Source organism: Dysidea avara, chromosome 7, assembly GCF_963678975.1.
Source record: "Dysidea avara chromosome 7, odDysAvar1.4, whole genome shotgun sequence".
NCBI classification, from domain to species: Eukaryota; Metazoa; Porifera; class Demospongiae; order Dictyoceratida; family Dysideidae; genus Dysidea; species Dysidea avara.
In genome coordinates this window covers 27,688,580-27,708,354 of record NC_089278.1, presented here as the reverse complement: position 1 = coordinate 27,708,354, position 19,775 = coordinate 27,688,580, and the positions used below count along the sequence as shown (strand labels likewise).

Sequence of the window (19,775 nt, the reverse complement as noted above, 5' to 3'; positions counted from 1 at the left end):
GACTATGGTAGCCACTTGTTCGTCTTTATTTTTCTCTTGCACACCACGCGACACCACCATACCAATTTCTGACGAAGGCGAATCATACCTGGAACCGCTGCTTCATAACACCGCCCTTCGCTACAGTTTGTAGGCAGTATGTAAGGTCTCTCTTGTAGCTACGAAGTAGAATCTCCACACAATTCGGACAAAATCTTGAGCACAGTGACAGGAACTCAAACCGGAACTTAATTTACTATCCGTAAACTTCTGCGCACTCCCGCGCACTGGGATATAAAACAGTTATATCCCGTATACTCGGATGATATCATTGTTATTACACTCGTCCTCAGCTCCGCCTCGGACTCGTGTAATAACAATGATATCACCCTCGTACCGGGATATAACTATAACTTATCACCCAATAGTGGATTCCCTCAGACTAATTCATGACATCGTAACAACCACAATTGGCCAATGGAGCAAATAGCCAAATTCGAAAACAATACATACCAGTACTAGTTACACTTACAATAAAATAGTTGAACCTTTACACAGTGACATCTATAATTGCAATGGTTTAATTAAGCAGCAGTCAGTGTCAATGTTCAATCTATCTACAGTAGATTGCAATCATCGGGTGGTTTTCATGTGAGTCCCATTCAGAATTTTTGTATGACTGACAACCGACATGCAAAACACTGTATCATGTTCCATGCCATTTCATTAGTACAGGTGTATATGGCAAAGTTCTTCCAGTAATCTCTTGCCAGCCTTTTAGACCTTGCATGCCATGTAACACACTATAAACTTAGTTTGTATATAGCATCTCTATAGCCACAAAGTTCAATCTACACAGTTTGTAGTGTAGATTAACAGGAACTTACTTTAATGTTTGCAAAGACCTATGCACTGGGATAATAAAATAGTAATACCCACAATATCATTGTTCTTACACACAACCTTGGCTCTGCCTTGCGTTTATGTAAGAAGCAGTAATATCTTCATTAACGGGATATAACTATAGCTCACTAATACCTGATTGTAGGATTCTACTTGCATTGACTTATGCAGATGTACACATGGACATATATATACCACAAGTCAAAGGCAACTAATTTACAAGCATTTAAGTCAAGTGGACTAGGGATCCAACCATCAGTTAGACTTGTGGTAAACTTAAAGAGCCTGTAATACCAGCCCTCCAGTGGGTTAGTATAAACAGTGGACCCGGGGACCCATGGAATTTATACAGCTAAACCACAAGTACCTCTGTGAGTTACTGTGTTTAGTTTTGCATTGATTCTTTTTCATGGTTCCACACACGATGCCTTAATCACGCAATGCCTGTATCATTTGTAAGTGAGATTGTAAGTTGCGCGTCTGAAAAAGGGTCTATATACTGGCAACTGACTTAGCAAGCATAGGCCACAGCTAACCACTCATGCTGTCACTGAAGCTACGTACTTCCCTGGGATAGCTAGTGTTTGTGCAAATTTTTAGATAAGTGCCATAATAGATTAGAGTGCTCATTGTACAGTGCAATTTCTACAGGTTACACAAGCATTGGCTCAACAAACATACTTTGTCCATCATGTAGTACATGAATTTGTTACCCCCGTGTGGCTAGACGTGTGAAGAATGAGTGGCCTACAGTATCCAAGACAGTGTGTTTAAAGCAGTCCAGACCTTTTTCAGCAAAAATAAAACAGCAATACTCAATTTGGGGTCTGGTTTTTCAAGACTGACTACAGATATTTTTAGAACATATAAACATTGTAAAATATACAAGAACAGTTGGATCCCTACGAGTCCTTGCTCCCTGGATCCACTATTTATACCAACCCCCCTCTAATAGTTCGTAAACTGCATATTGCATTTGGTCATCTGGATTATCCGGGTGATTGGAAATTCATAGCCCTCACTATTTTGTATTGTGATCTCTTGGTTGCATTTTGTCCGGTCAAGTGTGTCTCACCACTTTATTATCTGGGTTTAATTTGGATAAAATCACATATGATGATCATAAATTGACAAGCTGGATTGTATGAATGAAAATGTAATTGTAAATACTCAAGGAAGTTACGTGGAGCCATGCCCCATTCAGGAATGTGTTTTGCTGTCTGGAGGGATATATGAAGTCATGCCCACTTATCAGGATTGCATGCTACTCTCTGTGGGCATGCATGGTATCACGCCCATTTATCGAGATTGAGTATTGCTGCTTGTAGGTAACTAGTCTCTCTGGAATCAAGTGAGTTGTGGGTTGCTTTAGCTGCCTGTAGTGAGCCACACCTGCACGCCACTGTTTTCGGGTATGACCCAGGTTCTATCCAGATTACTATTTGGGTCAGTGGGTCAACCGAGTCAGCAGTACTGACCCCCCTTGACAACTTCAACCCTGATACTGGCTACAGCCCAGAGACAGCTTATTACTAGACTGTACTGATTATCAGTCAGTACAACAATTATCAACAGAATGTTTTATTCATTGGGCAGGCTAAACAATTGCCCAAATAATAACAGATGTTTGTTTTCTGATACATAACAACAAAGCAGAGCATCTGTTTTTTTATTAGTATTTTTTGTGGTAACTGTCACACTGTTAATTTTAGCCATGCATTATGGAACATGATTTGCCATTGATATTGACATATATTCCACACTCAAAAAGGGTGTTATCTTTTTTAAAAACATGTAAGGGTTTATATGTTTATCTTGCAAAATATCATAGTTAAGGGGCTAATTAGCACTAAGCAGTCTTTTGTATGTGGTGCATATGTGTGTTTATCTCATGTGACTTTTTTATGAAGCTGAAAGACATCAGCAACAACAAACTGCAGAGAAATAAACCTGGTATGTATGTGTAAGTGTGAATTAATATATTTTGTGATAATCATAGTATGAGTAGTCATGGCTTACAACAGCCAGGTATACTTAAATTTCACCACAAGATATTTACAGTGGAACCCGTGTTAAAGGTCAATTAAGCAGTCACCTTTGTGTAACAGTCATAGTCACGAGGCTCCAAATATTTTCCCATACAAATGTATGCATTGTGATAACAGCAAGCTATTCAAGAATAATCACTGTATGCATAATTTTATAGTGGTCGCTGCCTTATAATGAACAGTCAGTGGCTTGTTCAGCCGATTATAAGATCTTGCAAAAAATGAAATACTCTATAGTTGCTTTAAAAATTTTACACAATATTGTCTGAGGTTACTAGATCCAATAGACTCCTGTGGCAGGGTTACCAAATAGTTAGTAATCTGTTGTCAAAGCATCGAGTATTATCCTTCGAGTTTATTGTGTCAGCACTGCATTGTGACATTGGTATATCGATGCCTAGATCAATACTAATGATGCCTGTTTTGTCCAGAAAGTAAGCTGACGGTAAAGGTATTTCATCTTATTTATTATTACTGGGCAGACAGTGTGTCGATGTGCCCAGGGGGAGAGTAACGCCCCAAGGAATATTTACACACATACATTGTTACAGTACAGTAAATATATCTAGTAATTGATTACAAAATGTTTTCCAACTTAATCACTGAAGTTGGCAAATTATTCCAGTTGATGATTGTTATTGGAAAGAAAGAAGGTTGGCTTTATCGATTTTTGTTTGATGAATGTAGTAAACAACCACAGGCTTTACCCACAGTTAGGAGGTTTCAAAATAGCGTATTTTCTGGACAACATGAGCGTGATTGGCATTCATCTAGGCATAGTAATTAGCTAGTCTTAATACACCAACGTCACAGTGTCAGTGTTGGGGGTAACGCGTTATTACCTTTTGAGATAACTAAGTAATATTATAGTGAAATATGCTATAAAAGTAGTAATATAACTCAAGTTACTTAACTTACAAATGTAATGTATTACCTAAGTAATGAAGCTACTGTAACGACTTGAATATTAAGTAATTTTATTACTGCAAGTAACAAAGTTACTGATCTCATTACTAATCCACTGAGTAATGCCTAGCCACAACTAGTCTAGCGGCGCCCGCCCCTTCGCAAAAAGAGGAAGTGTCTGGTCACTCTAGCATTCAAAATTTGTAGCATGTTACAGAAAACAGGTAGCACCAAGAGTACATAATATATAATATATATATATTATGTTCTCTTGGTAGCACCAATCAGATTGCATTGTTGGTAAATAAAAATTTTTTTTGACGTTTGTTTTGGAGTTACCATAGATACTATAACAGTTTGTCACAAAGTTTTGTGAAGATGCATTATGATTAAGGCTGCTTGTAGTCATGATTAAGGCTGCTTGTAGTCAACAACAGGGTGTTCTTAAAAGAACAAGTAGTAAAGGGCCTTGTAGTTGTAACTGATGTGCTCATGATGTTACCTAATTAGTATGGAAACTATCTTTGGTTGTGTTAACTACCTTTTGTTAAGCTATTTCTAGAACTACTTACTTTGTATGGTCGTTAGATGTGCCATTCTTGTTGCTATTATTGTGATGTCATTGTTTAATTAAATTTCAACTCTGTAATGCTAGAGTGACCAGACCCTTCCTCTTTTTGCAAAGGGCAAGGTGCCAACAGACTAAGTCACAATGAAATAACGAAGTAATAATGAAGTCCACATCAAATTAATGAATGAAGCTTACTGATCAGTTAATTTCTCTTGAATACAATTATGACCAAGATTTACACGTTGTCCAACAACGCAATCGTGCCACGTGATAAGGTGTTAGTTGCAAGTGTGACACCTTAAGGCTGTGCACACAAAGTAATATAATATGTAATATTACTTTATTTTATGAGTTATATGTAACTGTAACTGTTGCAAGTAATAGTAATAAGTAACAAGTTACTTTTAAGAGGTAACTACCCTAACACTGTACAGTGTGGTGCTTGAGGTGGTGCTAACACCATCAACTCAAAGTGTGAATCAGTCTCAGTGCTAGCAGCCACAGTTTGCACTTTCTTTGCCTAGGGGAAATTTTCTAAAGTACTTAGAATGGTTTCTACACTATTTATAGAGTCCCTCAGACTATGTCGGCAAGGTTACCCACAAGCTTACTCATCCACATCATCCTTGGGTCTCTAAATAGCTTGTCAGCTCATTCTATCTAATATTTTGGTGTCCATTCTACTATTTATATAAGCTGTGTTAGGTGTATATACTACATATGTAGCATATTGTACATGCGTAGCTGATTGTGTGCATGGCATGTATGCTATGGTTTATGGTACATATCTATGTGAGTTGCTCTCACATGTCAGACCACTAAGGAGCAGTTTTCCAAGTTCTTGAAATGCACAGCATCATGCATGTATGAGCAAGTACATTCCCAGCTGCTAGCAGTAGATGTGCCAATGTCATCTACACACACAGGACCCATACACACAATTTCATATCCACTGGGGTAGTAAAGATCTGATCCAAAACAGCCAAGCTGTAAAAAAAGAGTGCGCCCTCAAAAAGGCTATGGTGAAAAAAGATGTGAAATCCAAGGTGGCGGCCAAGAAATGGCTGTGATGGTAGGTTAATGGTAAAAATTTTAATAATGACAATTCAGGTGAATTTTTGTGTCGCTTGGTCTTGGCAAAAAAATTCACCTAAATTGCCGTTATTAAAATTTTTACCATTAACCTACCATCACAGCCATTTCTTGGCCGCCACCTTGGATTTCACATCTTTTTTCACCATAGCCTTTTTGAGGGCCGCACACTTTTTTTACAGCTTGGCTGTTTTGGATTAGATTTCACTTGTATTTGTATACCCCAAAGCCGGCCATAAGCCGGCTTTGGGACTTTTTTAACCTGTCTTTTTTTCTTTACCACAGGAAGAAGAAAAGATGAAGCAGATGTACTTTAAATATTTCTGATTTTATCAGTAAATGTACAAATCTTTCTATATTATAAGAGTGAAAAGCCGTCTGTCTGTCTGTCTGCATTCCATTTGATGTCACGCATTGTACTCTCGAACCGCTGCGCGTTTGGAAGCGTCTTTGGCGTCACGGAAGCGCTGATTATTGAGCTCAACAATGACGCTTTCGAAAAGTTCGTGCGAGCTATCGTTAGTCGTCTAGGGGCCGTTGAAGGCAGGTGTGTAGACTAAAATTCGCTTGAATTCTTTCTATAAACCGCATGCAAACCGCAAGTAAACACCTATCTCAGTCCATTTGTACAAGTCTTTATAAGACAAAAATATTGCTGTGACAATGTGGTGAAGTAGATAGGTTAATGGTTTAGGTGCCTGTCTTACGTGCGCGAGGTTGTGGGTTCGAGTCCAGCTGGTGTTAATCTTTTTTTTCGTTTTGGGCACCTTTTCAGTACACCTTTTTTCGCACTGTACTGCATGTGTTTTTGCCAACTGTACACACGTGATATTTCTAATTCAAATTCAATTGATGTGCTGTGTAAGCATGCCCAAGCATGCCGCCTAAGCGAAAACGATCGTCTACTTTTTGTGCGTTTCAAGCAAAGAGACGCAAGCAGAACCAAAGATTGGATCCAGAGAAGAGACGGGAAGAAGCAGAACGACAAATACTGTGCCGCCAGGAGACTTCAACTGGAGCTACCACCTCATCCAGTGCTAGGTGTGAACTGGACTCACAACAGAGACGACGACAACGTGACGCAGAAGCCCATCGTGTGGCCCGCCAGGACGAAGAAAGAAGATCACAGGAATGGATCCACGATGCAGCTGCCCGTCGACTTGCGCGTGAGGACCCGGCCAGAGAAGAACAGCAGCATGATACAGCTGCCCGTCGACTTGCGCGTGCGGACCAGGCCACCAGAGAAGAAGAACAGCAGCGTGATACAGCTGCCCGTCGACTTGCGCGTGCGGACCCGGCCACCAGAGAAGAAGAACAGCAGCGTGAAACAGCTGCCCGTCGACTTGCGCGTGAAGACCCAGTAACAAGGAGGGAGGAGCAACAACAAGATACAGCTTCCCATCAACAAGCTCGAGCTGATCCACTCTACAGAGCTCTGGAGCAGCAGGCTAACACAGCACGCAGACAACAGGTACGTGCAAGCACACACCCAAGCTTTAGGGGGCTTAACTATCAGCCACACAACTTCTTCAACACTACAGATGTAGGCACACTTAGTGTAGAATGCACACACTGCGGCGCATTAAAATTTCCCCAGGAGACCGAATCCCTTTGTTGCTTGAAGGGTAATGTCCAGTTAGAGGCATTTCCACAGCCCCAGTCATTCTTGAGACACCTGTATGAAGGTACAAACACAGCAGGTAAACATTATCTAGCTAGCATACGTAAGTATAATAGTGCATTTCAAATGACAAGCTTTGGCTGTAACGAGATAACTATGGCTGGCTTCAATCCTTCTTTTAGAGTACAGGGTCAAGTCTATCATCGTATAGGTAGTTTAGTTCCATCAACAGGTAAGTTTCCTAAATTCTCCCAAATTTATTTTATCGACAACCAGCAAACTGAAGTCGCTACAAGATGTGGGATAGTTGATGGGTTAAGGCTTGACATAGTTAGGGGTATTACTGAGTTTTTGCATGACGATAATCACTATGTTCAACTTATTAAGGTAGCTAAAGAAATATTTGAGCAGCATGATGAGCCAGCAAATATTAGGGTAGTGATTAATGAGAACAAACGGCCTGTAGGAGAGCATGCTAGGAGGTACAATAGCCCGATGTGTGACGAGGTAGGAGTGCTAATGCCTAATGATAATGTAAATAATAGGGACATAGTTTTGCACTATAGGGATGGGTCTTTGCAGCGCATTTCTGAACTTCATAGGGGGTATGATCCTTTACAGTATCCTTTACTCTTTTCTTATGGCGCCGATGGATGGCACATCAACCTGAAATTGGCTAATGGTAGGAAATTGACAGCCATGGTGTATTACCGCTACCACATCATGGTCAGGCAGCAAGTGCCTGTATTGCTTAAGGCTAAAAGGCTTTTCCAGCAATTCCTGGTTGACGCCTACTGTAAGATTGAAACTGAGCGCTTACAGTTTCTCAGGCATGAGCAAAAGGCACTACGTGCTGATTGCTACCAGGATTTGCGGGATGCAATAGTAGATGGGGATGGTGACCCCAGGAATGTTGGTCGTAGGGTGATCCTACCGTCGTCATTTACTGGTGGACCACGCTACATGCATGAGCGTCAGCAGGATGCAATGACCTACGTTAGGAAGTATGGCCACCCCGACCTCTTTATCACCATGACCACCAATCCTAATTGGCCAGAGATTAGGAACAATCTACTACCAGGTCAAGAGCCTCTGGACCGTCCAGACTTAGTGGCCCGTGTGTTTAGGCTTAAGGTGAAGAAATTGTTAGAGATGCTCACAAAGGAGATGATTTTTGGGAAACCACGGGCTTGGCTCTACTCAACAGAATGGCAAAAGCGCGGTTTGCCACATTGCCATTTGCTGCAATGGCTTATTGCAGAGCACAAGATCACTCCAGATAAGATTGATGACGTCATCTGTGCTGAGATCCCTGATCCAATGGTTGATCCTGAGCTGCATCAGATCGTGATTTCCAACATGGTACATGGGCCCTGTGGGAGCATCAACCCTGACTCACCCTGCATGGAAGATGGCCGTTGCAGTAAGAGCTACCCAAAGCAGTTCAAGGCTGATACCCAACTAAGTGCAGACAGTTACCCACTGTACAGGAGGAGGAGCCCTGAGGATGGTGGACAAGTGGCTACCATTAATATGAGGGTGATGGGGTCTCGCGTTACTCAAGAGATTGACAACAGGTGGATTGTGCCTTACAACAAACTTCTGCTTCGGTCTTTAAACTGTCACTGTAATGTCGAGCTTTGCGTGTCCATCAAATCCATCAAGTATGTACTGAAATACGTACACAAGGGTTTTGATCAGGCAACCTTTGCTCTGAGGTCTGATCAGGTGGATGAGATCTCAGACTTCCAGAATGCACGCTACATCAGCAGCAGCGAGGCTGCCTGGAGAATACTGGAGTTCCTCATACATGAAAGGTTCCCTCCTGTTGAACAGCTTGCTGTTCACTTGGAGAATGGCCAACGAGTGTATTTCACTGAGGAGACTGCAAGAGAACAGGCTTCTGGTGACCCTCCGAAGACTACGTTGACAGAGTTGTTTGTCCTCTGTCAATCTGATGATTTCGCCAGGACTCTGTTGTATGAAGAAGTGCCTCAGTACTACACGTGGAGCAGGAAGACTTGGAACAGGAGAAAACAGGGAAAGGATGTCGCTGACCATCCTGGAGTTAAGGAGGCTCAGGTTATAGGCATAGTCTACACCATCAGTCCACGTCAGGGAGAATGCTTCTACCTTCGATTGCTGCTTCATCATGTTAGGGGACCCCAGTCTTTTGCTGACTTGAGAACTGTTGAAGGTGACTTCTGTAGTTCCTTTAGGGATGCATGTTTGAGGTTAGGTCTTCTTGAGGATGATAATCAGTACCACTTGGCTATGGAAGAGGCATCAGTCAGCAACTCACCTGCAAGTCTTCGCACCCTGTTTGCAGTGATCCTTAATTGGTGTGAACCATCCAACCCTCTGGAGATTTACGAGAATCACAAGGAAGCAATGGCAGAGGACTTCTTGCACCAGCAACGTACTCAACATAGGGATGATGACTTGGAGTTCAATGATGACATCTTCAATGTGGCTCTCAATGACTTGCAGGAAAAGGTTATTTCCATGGGAGGTAGGGAACTGTCTGAGTATGGGCTACCCCAGCCTCAAGCAGTGGATAGCAATAGGTTTGCACGTGTGTACCGTAGGGAGATTGACTATAATCCTGAAGAGCAACAGGCATACGTAAATCGTAATGTTCCATTGCTTACTGCTGACCAGCAAGATGTCTATGACACCTTTTGCTCCATGATAGATAGAGACGAGGGAGGCATGTTATTCTTGGATGCCCCTGGTGGAACTGGCAAAACTTTCTTGATCAATCTTATTCTAGGTCTGTAGGTGACATAGCATTAGCTACTGCTTCTAGCGGAATAGCTGCTACTCTCTTGACTGGAGGACGTACCTTGCATAGCACCTTTAAGATCCCTTTGGACTTGCATGCATCGGACATCCCCATGTGCAACATCAAGAAAGGAACTGCACTATGTAGGGTGATCATAGAGGCTAAAGCCATAGTAGTCGACGAAGCCCCCATGACCAACAGAGGTGCTTTTGAAGCTTTGGACCGTACCCTGAGGGATCTGACAGGGAATGATAATCCAATGGGAGGCAAGTGCATGCTACTGTGTGGTGACTTCAGGCAGATCCTACCTGTCATTCAAGGTGGCACTAGAGGTAACATTGTTGATGCTTGCCTCAAGCGATCTCATCTGTGGGACAGTGTGGTGGTTAAACAACTACACACTAACATGAGAGTGCACCTGTGTGGGGATGTGGCAGCTGGACAATTCGCTGAAGAACTATTGGCCATTGGAGATGGGAAATTTCCTATTGACACTCTACCTGATGTTGTCCAGCTACCTGACACCATGGGAACCTTTGTGGATAGCAAGGAGGAACTGGTTTCCAGGGTGTATCCAGATTTGCTCTCTAACTTTAGCGACTTGGCTTGGCTTTCTGAACGCTGCATTCTTGCTCCTCTTAACAAGACCACTCATTCCATCAACATGACTCTGGTGGAGCAGTTATCTGGTGACTGCTGTGACTACAGGTCCTTGGACACCATACCTGATGAATCTCAGGCTGTTCACTTTCCAACAGAATTCTTGAACTCTTTAGAGGTATCTGGACTACCTCAGCATCTTCTCTTACTTAAAGTAGGCGCTCCTATTATTATTCTACGCTCTCTAGATCCTCCAAGGGTTACTAATGGCACTAGGTGTGTAGTTACTAAACTGTCGGCTAACACAGTAGAGGCCAAGATTTCTCACGGTAGATATGCAGGACACGATATTATAATACCACGCATTCCTCTCATTCCGAGTAACTCAGTTTTGCCTTTTGAATTTAGACGGCTTCAATTTCTAATTGCACTTTGCTTTGCCATGACCATTAACAAAAGCCAGGGCCAAACTTTTAAGGCTGTAGGATTAGATTTGACGGACGAAAGCTTCACACACGGCATGCTTTATGTGGCACTATCTAGGGTAGGTTCAGCAGATAGATTGACACTTTTAGTTAGAGGGGATTGCAAAACACGTAATGTAGTCTATAGTGAGGTTTTTAGATAGGCAAACACATGCACTTTAGTTAGGTTTGTCTGCTGCTTTGTGATATTGTGGATCAGCACGTGTGGATGGTGGTAAGGAAGGTATTATGGTAAAAAAATGTATCAGATGGTTGCTTTGTATATTTATGTATCTGTGAAACTATTTATCTTTTCTATTCTTTTGTCTTTATGCATATCCTGGATGGTTTGCTCGGAGGAGGGATGACTGCAGCTACACAGTGAAATGACACGGTCCCGTGGCAGACTGTTCTTCACAACGTGGGGCACGTTGTGAAAATGGGAGCTATTTATAGACTTTGCAGCAATGATTTGAACTCTTTCTACACATGCATACAAAGCAGAGTGGAGCATTTTTCGGTTTTTCCTGTGGAGCAAAACAAAAGAAAAGGCTGGCAGGTTTTTTCCATGAGCTGTCTTGGGCTGGATGACTCAAAATTTTTTGTTTTCATTTATTATTATTTCTTGCTAGCCCCCACTCTGTGCCCATGCTGTTATATTTTATAAAGCCGTTATATTTTGTCATAACAGAATCGTTGTAGTGCAGATTACAGTAATTCATGGTATGTTTGGTTGATGGTAGAATTTGAGCAACTTACGTCACAAAATATTCCAATAAGAGTGCACTTCTCCACAATTATTGCATTCATGCAATCCTTACACCACATTGTTTCCTTAGTCTTTTATAAAGTATCTATAATAGTATATTACCAACTGTAATTTCATTTAATTTCCATGTCATTGTACATACTGCACGATAGGGCAGGTACTACAGCTAGTTATATATATAATACATATATTTATTACAGAACTCTCCATGGTGGTTTCTTTGTAACTGAACACTCTACAAAGTGACTTCTTGCTGCTCTCTCTACAGGGTGAATTGTTTGTAGCTGAACAATCTACAAGGTAACTTCTTCTAGCTGATCTCTCTACAGGGTGATTTGTTTGTAGCTGAATTCTGTGCAGGTAATTTGTTTGCAGCTGAGCTCTTTACAGAATGGTTTCTTTGTAGCTGAACTCTCTACAAGGTGACTTCTTCTAACTGATCTTTCTACAGGGCAATTTGTTTGTGGCTGAATTTTCTACAGGGTGATTTCTTTTCAGCTGAGCTCTCTACATGGTGGTTTCTTTGTAACTGAACTCTCTACAAGGTAATTTCTTCTAGCTGATCTCTCTACAGGGAGATTTGTTTGTAGCTGAACTCTCTACAGGTAATTTATTTGCAGCTGAACTCTCTACATGATGGTTTCTTTGTAGCTGAACTCTCCACAAGGTAACTTCTTCTAACTGATCTTTCTACAGGGTGATTTGTTTGTAGCTTAACTCTCTACAAGGAAATTCTTCTAGCTGATCTCTCTACAGGGAGATTTGTTTGTAGCTGAACTCTATACAGGTGATTTGTTAGCAGCTGAACTCTCTACATGATGGTTTCTTTGTAGCTGTACTCTCTACAAGGTGACTTCTTCTAGCTGACCTTTCTACAGGGAGATTTGTTTGTAGCTGCACTCTCTACAGGTGATTTTTTTGCAGCTGAACTCTCTACATGATGGTTTCTTTGTAGCTGAACTCTCTACAAGGTAACTTCTTCTAGCTGATCTCTCTACAGAGAGATTTGTTTGTAGCTGAACTCTCTACAGGTGATTTGTTTGCAGCTGAACTCTCTACATGATGGTTTCTTTGTAGCTGAACTCTCCACAAGGTAACTTCTTCTAGCTGATCTCTCTACAGGGAGATTTGTTTGTAGCTGAACTCTCTACAGGTGATTTGTTTGCAGCTGAACTCTCTACATGATGGTTTCTTTGTAGCTGAACTCTCTACAAGGTAACTGATGTCTCTACAAGGTCACTAGTTTGTAGCTGAACTCTCTACATGGTGGTTTCTTTGTAACTGAACTCTCTACAAGGTGACTTCTTCTAGCTGATCTTTCTAGAGGGTAATTTGTTTGTAGCTGAACTCTCTACAGGTAATTTGTTTGCAGCTGAACTCTCTACATGATGGTTTCTTTTGTAGCTGAACTCTCTACAAGGTAACTTCTTCTAGCTGATCTCTCTACATGGAGATTTGTTTGTAGCTGACCTCTCTACAGGGTGATTTTTTTTGTAGCTGAACTTTCTACATACAAAGTGACTTGTTCTAGCTGGTCTCTCTACAGGATGACTTGTTTCTAGCTGATCTCTCTGCAGGGTGACTTGTTTCTAGCTGAACTCTACCGGGTGATCTGTTCGTAGCTGAACTCTCTACAGGATGATTTGTTTACAGCTGAACTATCTACATGGTGGTTTCTTTGCAGCTGAATTCTCTACAAGGTGACTTCTTCTAGCTGAATTCTCTATAGGGCGATCTTCTCGTAGCTAAACTCTCTGCAGGATGATTCGTTTGCAGCTGAACTTTCTACATGATGGTTTGTTCATAGCTGAACACTCTACAAGGTAACCTCTTCTAGCTGATCTCTGTACAGGATAACTTGTTTCTAGGTGAACTCTCTACAGGGTGATTTGTTGGTAGCTAAACTCTCTGCAATTCGATTTATTTGCAGCTGAACTCTCTACATGGTGGTTTCTTTGTAGCTGAACTCTCTACAAGGTAGCTTCTTCTAGCTGATCTCTCTACAGGATGACTTGTTTCTAGCTGAACTCTCTACAGGGTGATCCTTTCGTAGCTGAACTCACTACAGGGTGATTTGTTTGCAGCTGAACTCTCTACATGATGGTTTGTGTGTAGCTGAACTCTCTACAAGGTAACTTCTTCTAGTTGATTTCTCTACAGGGTGACTTGTTTCTAGCTGATCTCTCTACAGGGTGATTTGTTTGTAGCTGAACTCTGTACAGTTTGATTTGTTTGCAGCTGAACTTTCTACATGGTTGTTTCTTTGTAGCTGAACTCTCTACAAGATAACTTCTTCTAGTTGATCTCTCTACAGGATGACTTGTTTCTAGCTGAACTCTCGACAGGATGATCTGTTCATAGCTGAATTCTCTACATGGTAGTTTCTGTGTAGCTAAACTCTTTACAAGGTGACTTCTTCTAGCTGATCTCTCTATAGGGTGATTTGTTTGTAGCTGAACTATCTGCAGGGTGATTTGAACTCTCTACAAGGTGATGTTTTCTAGTTGATCTCTCTACTCAGTCTGGATGACTTGTTTCTAGCTGAACTCTCTACAGTGTGATCTGTTAAGTTTCTGCCTGATCTCTCTATAGAGTTATATCTTGTTTGTACAGCTGAACTCTTTTACATGGTGGTTTTTTGATTGGTTGCTGAACTCTCTCTACACGGTGACTTGTTTGTAGCTGAACTCTCTACAGAGTGACTTACTTGTAGCTGAACATTGCATAAAGTAACTTGTTTGTAGCTGATCTAGATGAACTCTCTACTAGGTAGCTTTTTTGTAGCTGAACCCTTTACGCAGTGACTTGTTTGTAGCTGAACTCTCTACAAGGTGACTTGTTTATAGTTGAATTCTCTTCAGTGTGACTTATAATGTTCTGAATCTCTACAGCAACATATTTGTTGCTGAACTCTCTACAGGATGACTTGCTTGTAGCTGAATTGTCTATAAGATTAACTGTTTGTAGCTGAACTCCCTACAGAATAACTTGCAATGCCATATAATTCTATAATGGAGTAAGTTATAAACGTAGCTGAATGCTTTATTAGGGTGACTGTTCTATTAGAGTATCTCAATCTCGCATATGCTACACGTAGTTGGCTTTGGAATCATAACTATGTGGTTTGTAATCCGATTCTTCTGTACTACTGCAAGGACTTTCTATGATAATTATTCCAGCTATACACACCGATTTTCAGCTCACTGTTCTAAGCGGTTTGCCTGGTAGGCGTGAAAACTAATAGTTTTTTTATTCATAAAAGTCAATCGCGTAATTGTGACATAGGTTGGGTTTTGTGTCATATCTCGATGGCCTTCAACTGGATTCCTTTCAAACCACAAAAAGGCACTCCTACGATAGTTACTCCATCTACATAGCAATTTTCAGCTCATTCCTTCAAGCGGTTTACCCTGTGGGCGTGACAGACCTTCGACCTTATTTTACGCAAATAATCGGTCATAACTCCGTGAATGTTCATCGGATTCCTACCAAACTTGGTACTGAGATTCGCCTTAATGAGCCCTTTAAGTGTGCCAAATTTCAGCCCGATCCAAGCACGAATTTGTGTTTTATTGCGGATTTTGCAAAGTGTGCGAAAAGTAGAAGAAAAAATGAAGAAAAAAAACCCAAACTTTGGCCGCTTGTATCTCGAAAATGGCTGGAGCGATTTTCTTCAAATTTGGTATGTGGACTCCCCTACCTAGCTGGCATTTCTGTAGCAACTTTGGTTTCAATAGGATAAGGAATCACGGAGCTACAAAGGTGTGAAAATCGCGTTTACTTTCTTCCTGTAAATATACTCACGGTGTGGCGCGCCGGCTTCTTGGGCCGCACAACACACTACCGTGTGTCTTGATCCTAAAGAAACAAAAAATTTCCCCCCTCCAAATTTTGAATGATGGTCTTTTGTAAAATATTTCCCCCTCAACAATATCCTACTATAAGCTAGTTAGAAAATCTTGGGTGTAGATATTGACACTAAAGTATTACAAAAAATCACCAGCTTTTGCAATGGAGATTCCCTACGTATGCTTGTTAATGCACTCTAATTGTGATAAGCCCCTACTCTGAAATAGTAGTCTAGCCATGCACATACATTTGCAATGGTATAATATGCATTGGTTACATGTCTGTATAGTGTGGATGATTCTAACTGTGTTAGATGTCCAGGTGGGAAAATTCCAAAGTTGGGTTATAAGATAATTTTAGTAACCTACGCCCTACGCTTTTACTTTATTTATACATTTATTTATTTATTATCAATTACACATGTCAATAGACAGGGGTTACACAAAAGGCACAAGCCTGCACAGGGTGCTCCCCCACAGATATTACACACAACATGCAACTACAAAAACAAATGGCCATGGGGATAACAAATACAAAAACAAAGAGCACATACACACAATAGAATTACTAATTAGAATTTGAAAACAGAAAACGTTTCAGTTTTTGTTTAAAGTCCTTTACATTGATAACCATGTACTTTGTACATATTAGGAAAATAATATTACAAGTGCTCATAAAGCCCCTGCAAATTCCCTGAAAATGTTTTTCATTGGGCAAAACTGATGTTTGTCTTGTATGACTATAAACAAGAGGTAGTGTTCAATGTGCTGCAATGTAAATGATACTACCTATAGCTGATACTGGTTAGTGACTGGATATTGTCTTTGCAGATTTGGTAAAGGGGAATAAAAGAAGCAGGAATCAAAGTGTTCCTTTTACATATTGGGATCATGATTTATTCAAGAAGGTAAAAAAACGCTCAAGTACATGGATAGCACCATTGCCTAAAAGAAAGAAGAAACATTCTCCACAAAAGTTATGTGGTAGGTGCAAAAGTACATTATGTTACAGCTAATGAATTCTACTGTATAAACTACTTATTTATTGAATTACAACTGTACCTGTAAAACAATCATGCAGAGGTATATATGTAGCACAACAAGGCTATTTCAGTCATAGGCACAAAACCTTGCAAATTAAAGTACAAAAGTAGCTACAGCTGGTTATTTATGGATTATTAACCCCTTGCAAGACATTCCTCCTTTGGGTTTTCCTGTAGGAAACTCTAATGTGTTATTTCATTGACTATAGTCTGTGATTCAAATTGGACTAACCACTGTTAGCATCCTTAATATGAGAATATTATATAGTAGAAAGTATTGCAGCTAGTGGACCCCCAGTTACTAGTATTGTCAAAATGTAAAAGTGACTGTTTAATTATAGAGTTGCTGGGTACTGTATGTTCTGGTATATGATGGAGCTATGTATCATTTTACTGTATAGCTGCTTTTGATCATGCGGACCTACATCTTACCTTCAAGGGCACTTCACAACATTTTTGTACCACCTTAGTCAGTTGCTTGTTTGCCTACTACTTTTCAATACTTAATTAATTGGCAGCACACAACAGGTTGATAGTCTACACAGCAAAACTCACATATCAATGTCTTACTCCATCTTGGGACCATAATTCAAATACTGTGCTGCCTAAGACAAAAACAGACTACCAGTAGCTAGTATAGGGACCAGTGGTCTGTTTTTGTCTCAGGCAAGGCATTGTTTCAGGTTATGATCCCAAGACAGAGTTAATATGGAGTAAGACAAAATTAGTGTCACTCAGTATTGATGTTATGAGTGTGAACAGCAATTGTGAATAATGCTTATTTTGAGGGTTCATGAAGTGGTTGACAAAATTGTGTGAGGACTTTAATATTTTGATTTTTTCTCAAGGTTAAGTGTTATATGATTTATGGTCACGCATATATTTGTCTTAATTTTTGCTAAAGTATAATGCAGTGCTCCCACATTTTTTTGTATGTAGTGATAACGTTATATAAACAATATAATAGCATGTTCATTGTAGCTAATTATGTGTATTATAACACTTAATACTCTTTTTACCAACAGAGTTTGGATTTACTTCTAGGAAAAAGAGAAACATGAAATCAAAGAATAGTAATGGATAAAGACATGTTTATTCCAATGGTTACATAACGATGAGTTTTGTGCTTCCTTACATATAGTGCTGGCGTATAACTTTCAAATTGTTCATGTTTTGTGTTTTGAAGTATTTAATATTATTATTGTAATCATTGGATTTAAATGAATTTTGGTGTTACTTGCCCATATCTATATAGTAGTACTGAAATGTATCATTGCATTTAATTGTTACTGGGGCATGCATCCACATGGATTCAGGTGCAAATTGTACTTTTGAGTGGGCCGGGATTGCCATGGTCAGGCCATAACGGTGTATAAGACTTAGAGAGAGTCAGATGAGCCTTACGGTATTTGGCAGTATTTTCGAATTCCTTTCAGCATTTTTTTTGCCATGCCCACTAGTAGATTTTATGCTTCTACAGTGCTAAAGTACAGAAACCGGTAAATAAACACCTTGCATGAATAGACCTGTAGTCTACTGTGAAGTTGATATCAAGGATATTTTCGTGGTTGCATTGCATTTTTATGAAGGAGATGTGAAGAATGAAGTAAGGAGAAGTAACCTCCCAACCATCCCTATATGTTAGCCTAGATGGCCCACCACTAGTACAATCATAAAGTTTAAAGGTCACTGCTTTATCTACCTTATGTGGGTGCATAAATAGCGAAATTTCAACAATACTAGACATAAGTGAATCTTTAGGCCATACCGATTTGAAAAGTTGTTGCTCGGACCTGACCAACCCAATTTTGCACAGATTTTAATCTAAGAATGGAAAAAAAAATAGATCGCGTGGCACCTTAAAAATTACTGCGAAAGATTGAGATACTCTAATACTATTAGAGTGTCTCAAAATTCTAGCTAACAAACAGCTAGCTAGTTAACTATAATATTATTATTTTTAGATATGTACATGCTGGTTACAAGTCACATTAAAGCTGCATGCAGACCTTCTAATACATAACTATTAAAAATGTACATAGCTAGAGTTCAATGAGCACTGCACTGATGCTATCATAGATTTTCTTCACCAGGGGTGAGGAACATGCTGGTTTTACGCTTACACTGTAAGCGTAAAACCAGCATGTTCCTCACCCCTGGTGAAGAAAATCTATGATAGCATCAGTGCAGTGCTCATTGAACTCTAGCTATGTACATTTTTAATAGTTATGTATTAGAAGGTCTGCATGCAGCTTTAATGTGACTTGTAACCAGCATGTACATATCTAAAAATAATAATATTATAGTTAACTAGCTAGCTGTTTGTTTTTTTTGCCTACCGACCAACCCATTTTATTGTAAAATAAATTCGAACAACAACTTTTCAAATAGGTATGGCCTTATGCGCCCATATAATAAGGTAGAAAAAAGAAGTCCCTTATTTTTTATGATGGTATTTGTGGTGGGCCACCTAGACTAACATATAGGGATGGCAGGGGCGGATCTAGTATTTTTTTGAAAGGGAGGCCAATTGCAAGTTGGACAGGGACATAGCTAGGTACGTAACTAGCCAGACATTAGATACCAAGCCTCTCACAAGGCCCTAGTTGCAAAATTCACGTATAGTATCCATGGTCTAGGCCTGAGCCTATTATGCTTTTGAAATTGCCTATTATGCTTTTGAGCATTGCTCCATGCAGGATTTCCCCTATTATGCTCCAATTATGCCCAGTTGTGTTCCATTATGCTCCAAATATGATCATATAAAATTGTGTCTTGACTGCTCTATTAGAGTACCAAATGCATCTGTGAACGTTCTATTAGAATATTTCATTATGCTGTGACTGTTCTATTAGAGTATATCGATCTTTAACTAATCTTTTTTTCACAACGTAGCTGCAAATCTGATTTTTACCATGTTTGCTCACTATCCCATTCTGCATCATGCAAAATAGGCAGAGTTTCAGCTACTCTGATAACCAATGCACAAAAATTTTGCCTATTATGCTGGCATTATGCTGATGCTTTTGGCTACCTATTATGCCCCAAATTATGTTGGCATAATCGGCGAAGGCCTACCATGGTCAAATTAGCTATTTGAAATGGTGACTACATTAGTGTGCAAAGCACGCTAGCATGCGAACGAA

General features: G+C 40.2%; 1 protein-coding gene across 1 annotated transcript in view; it reads left to right on the top strand.

Annotated features, from left to right (window-relative positions):
• The window catches only part of LOC136261251 (uncharacterized), a 39,080-nt gene extending 21,226 nt beyond the window's left edge, over nt 1-17,854 (top strand). Inside the window, exons 4-6 of the mRNA XM_066055223.1 lie at nt 2,793-2,835; nt 16,418-16,570; nt 17,655-17,854. Coding sequence (XP_065911295.1) covers nt 2,793-2,835; nt 16,418-16,570; nt 17,655-17,713 — 255 coding nt within the window. The 3' untranslated portion in view covers nt 17,714-17,854. The remainder of the gene's footprint in view (nt 1-2,792; nt 2,836-16,417; nt 16,571-17,654) is intronic.
• Nucleotides 17,855-19,775: the final 1,921 nt, after the last annotated feature.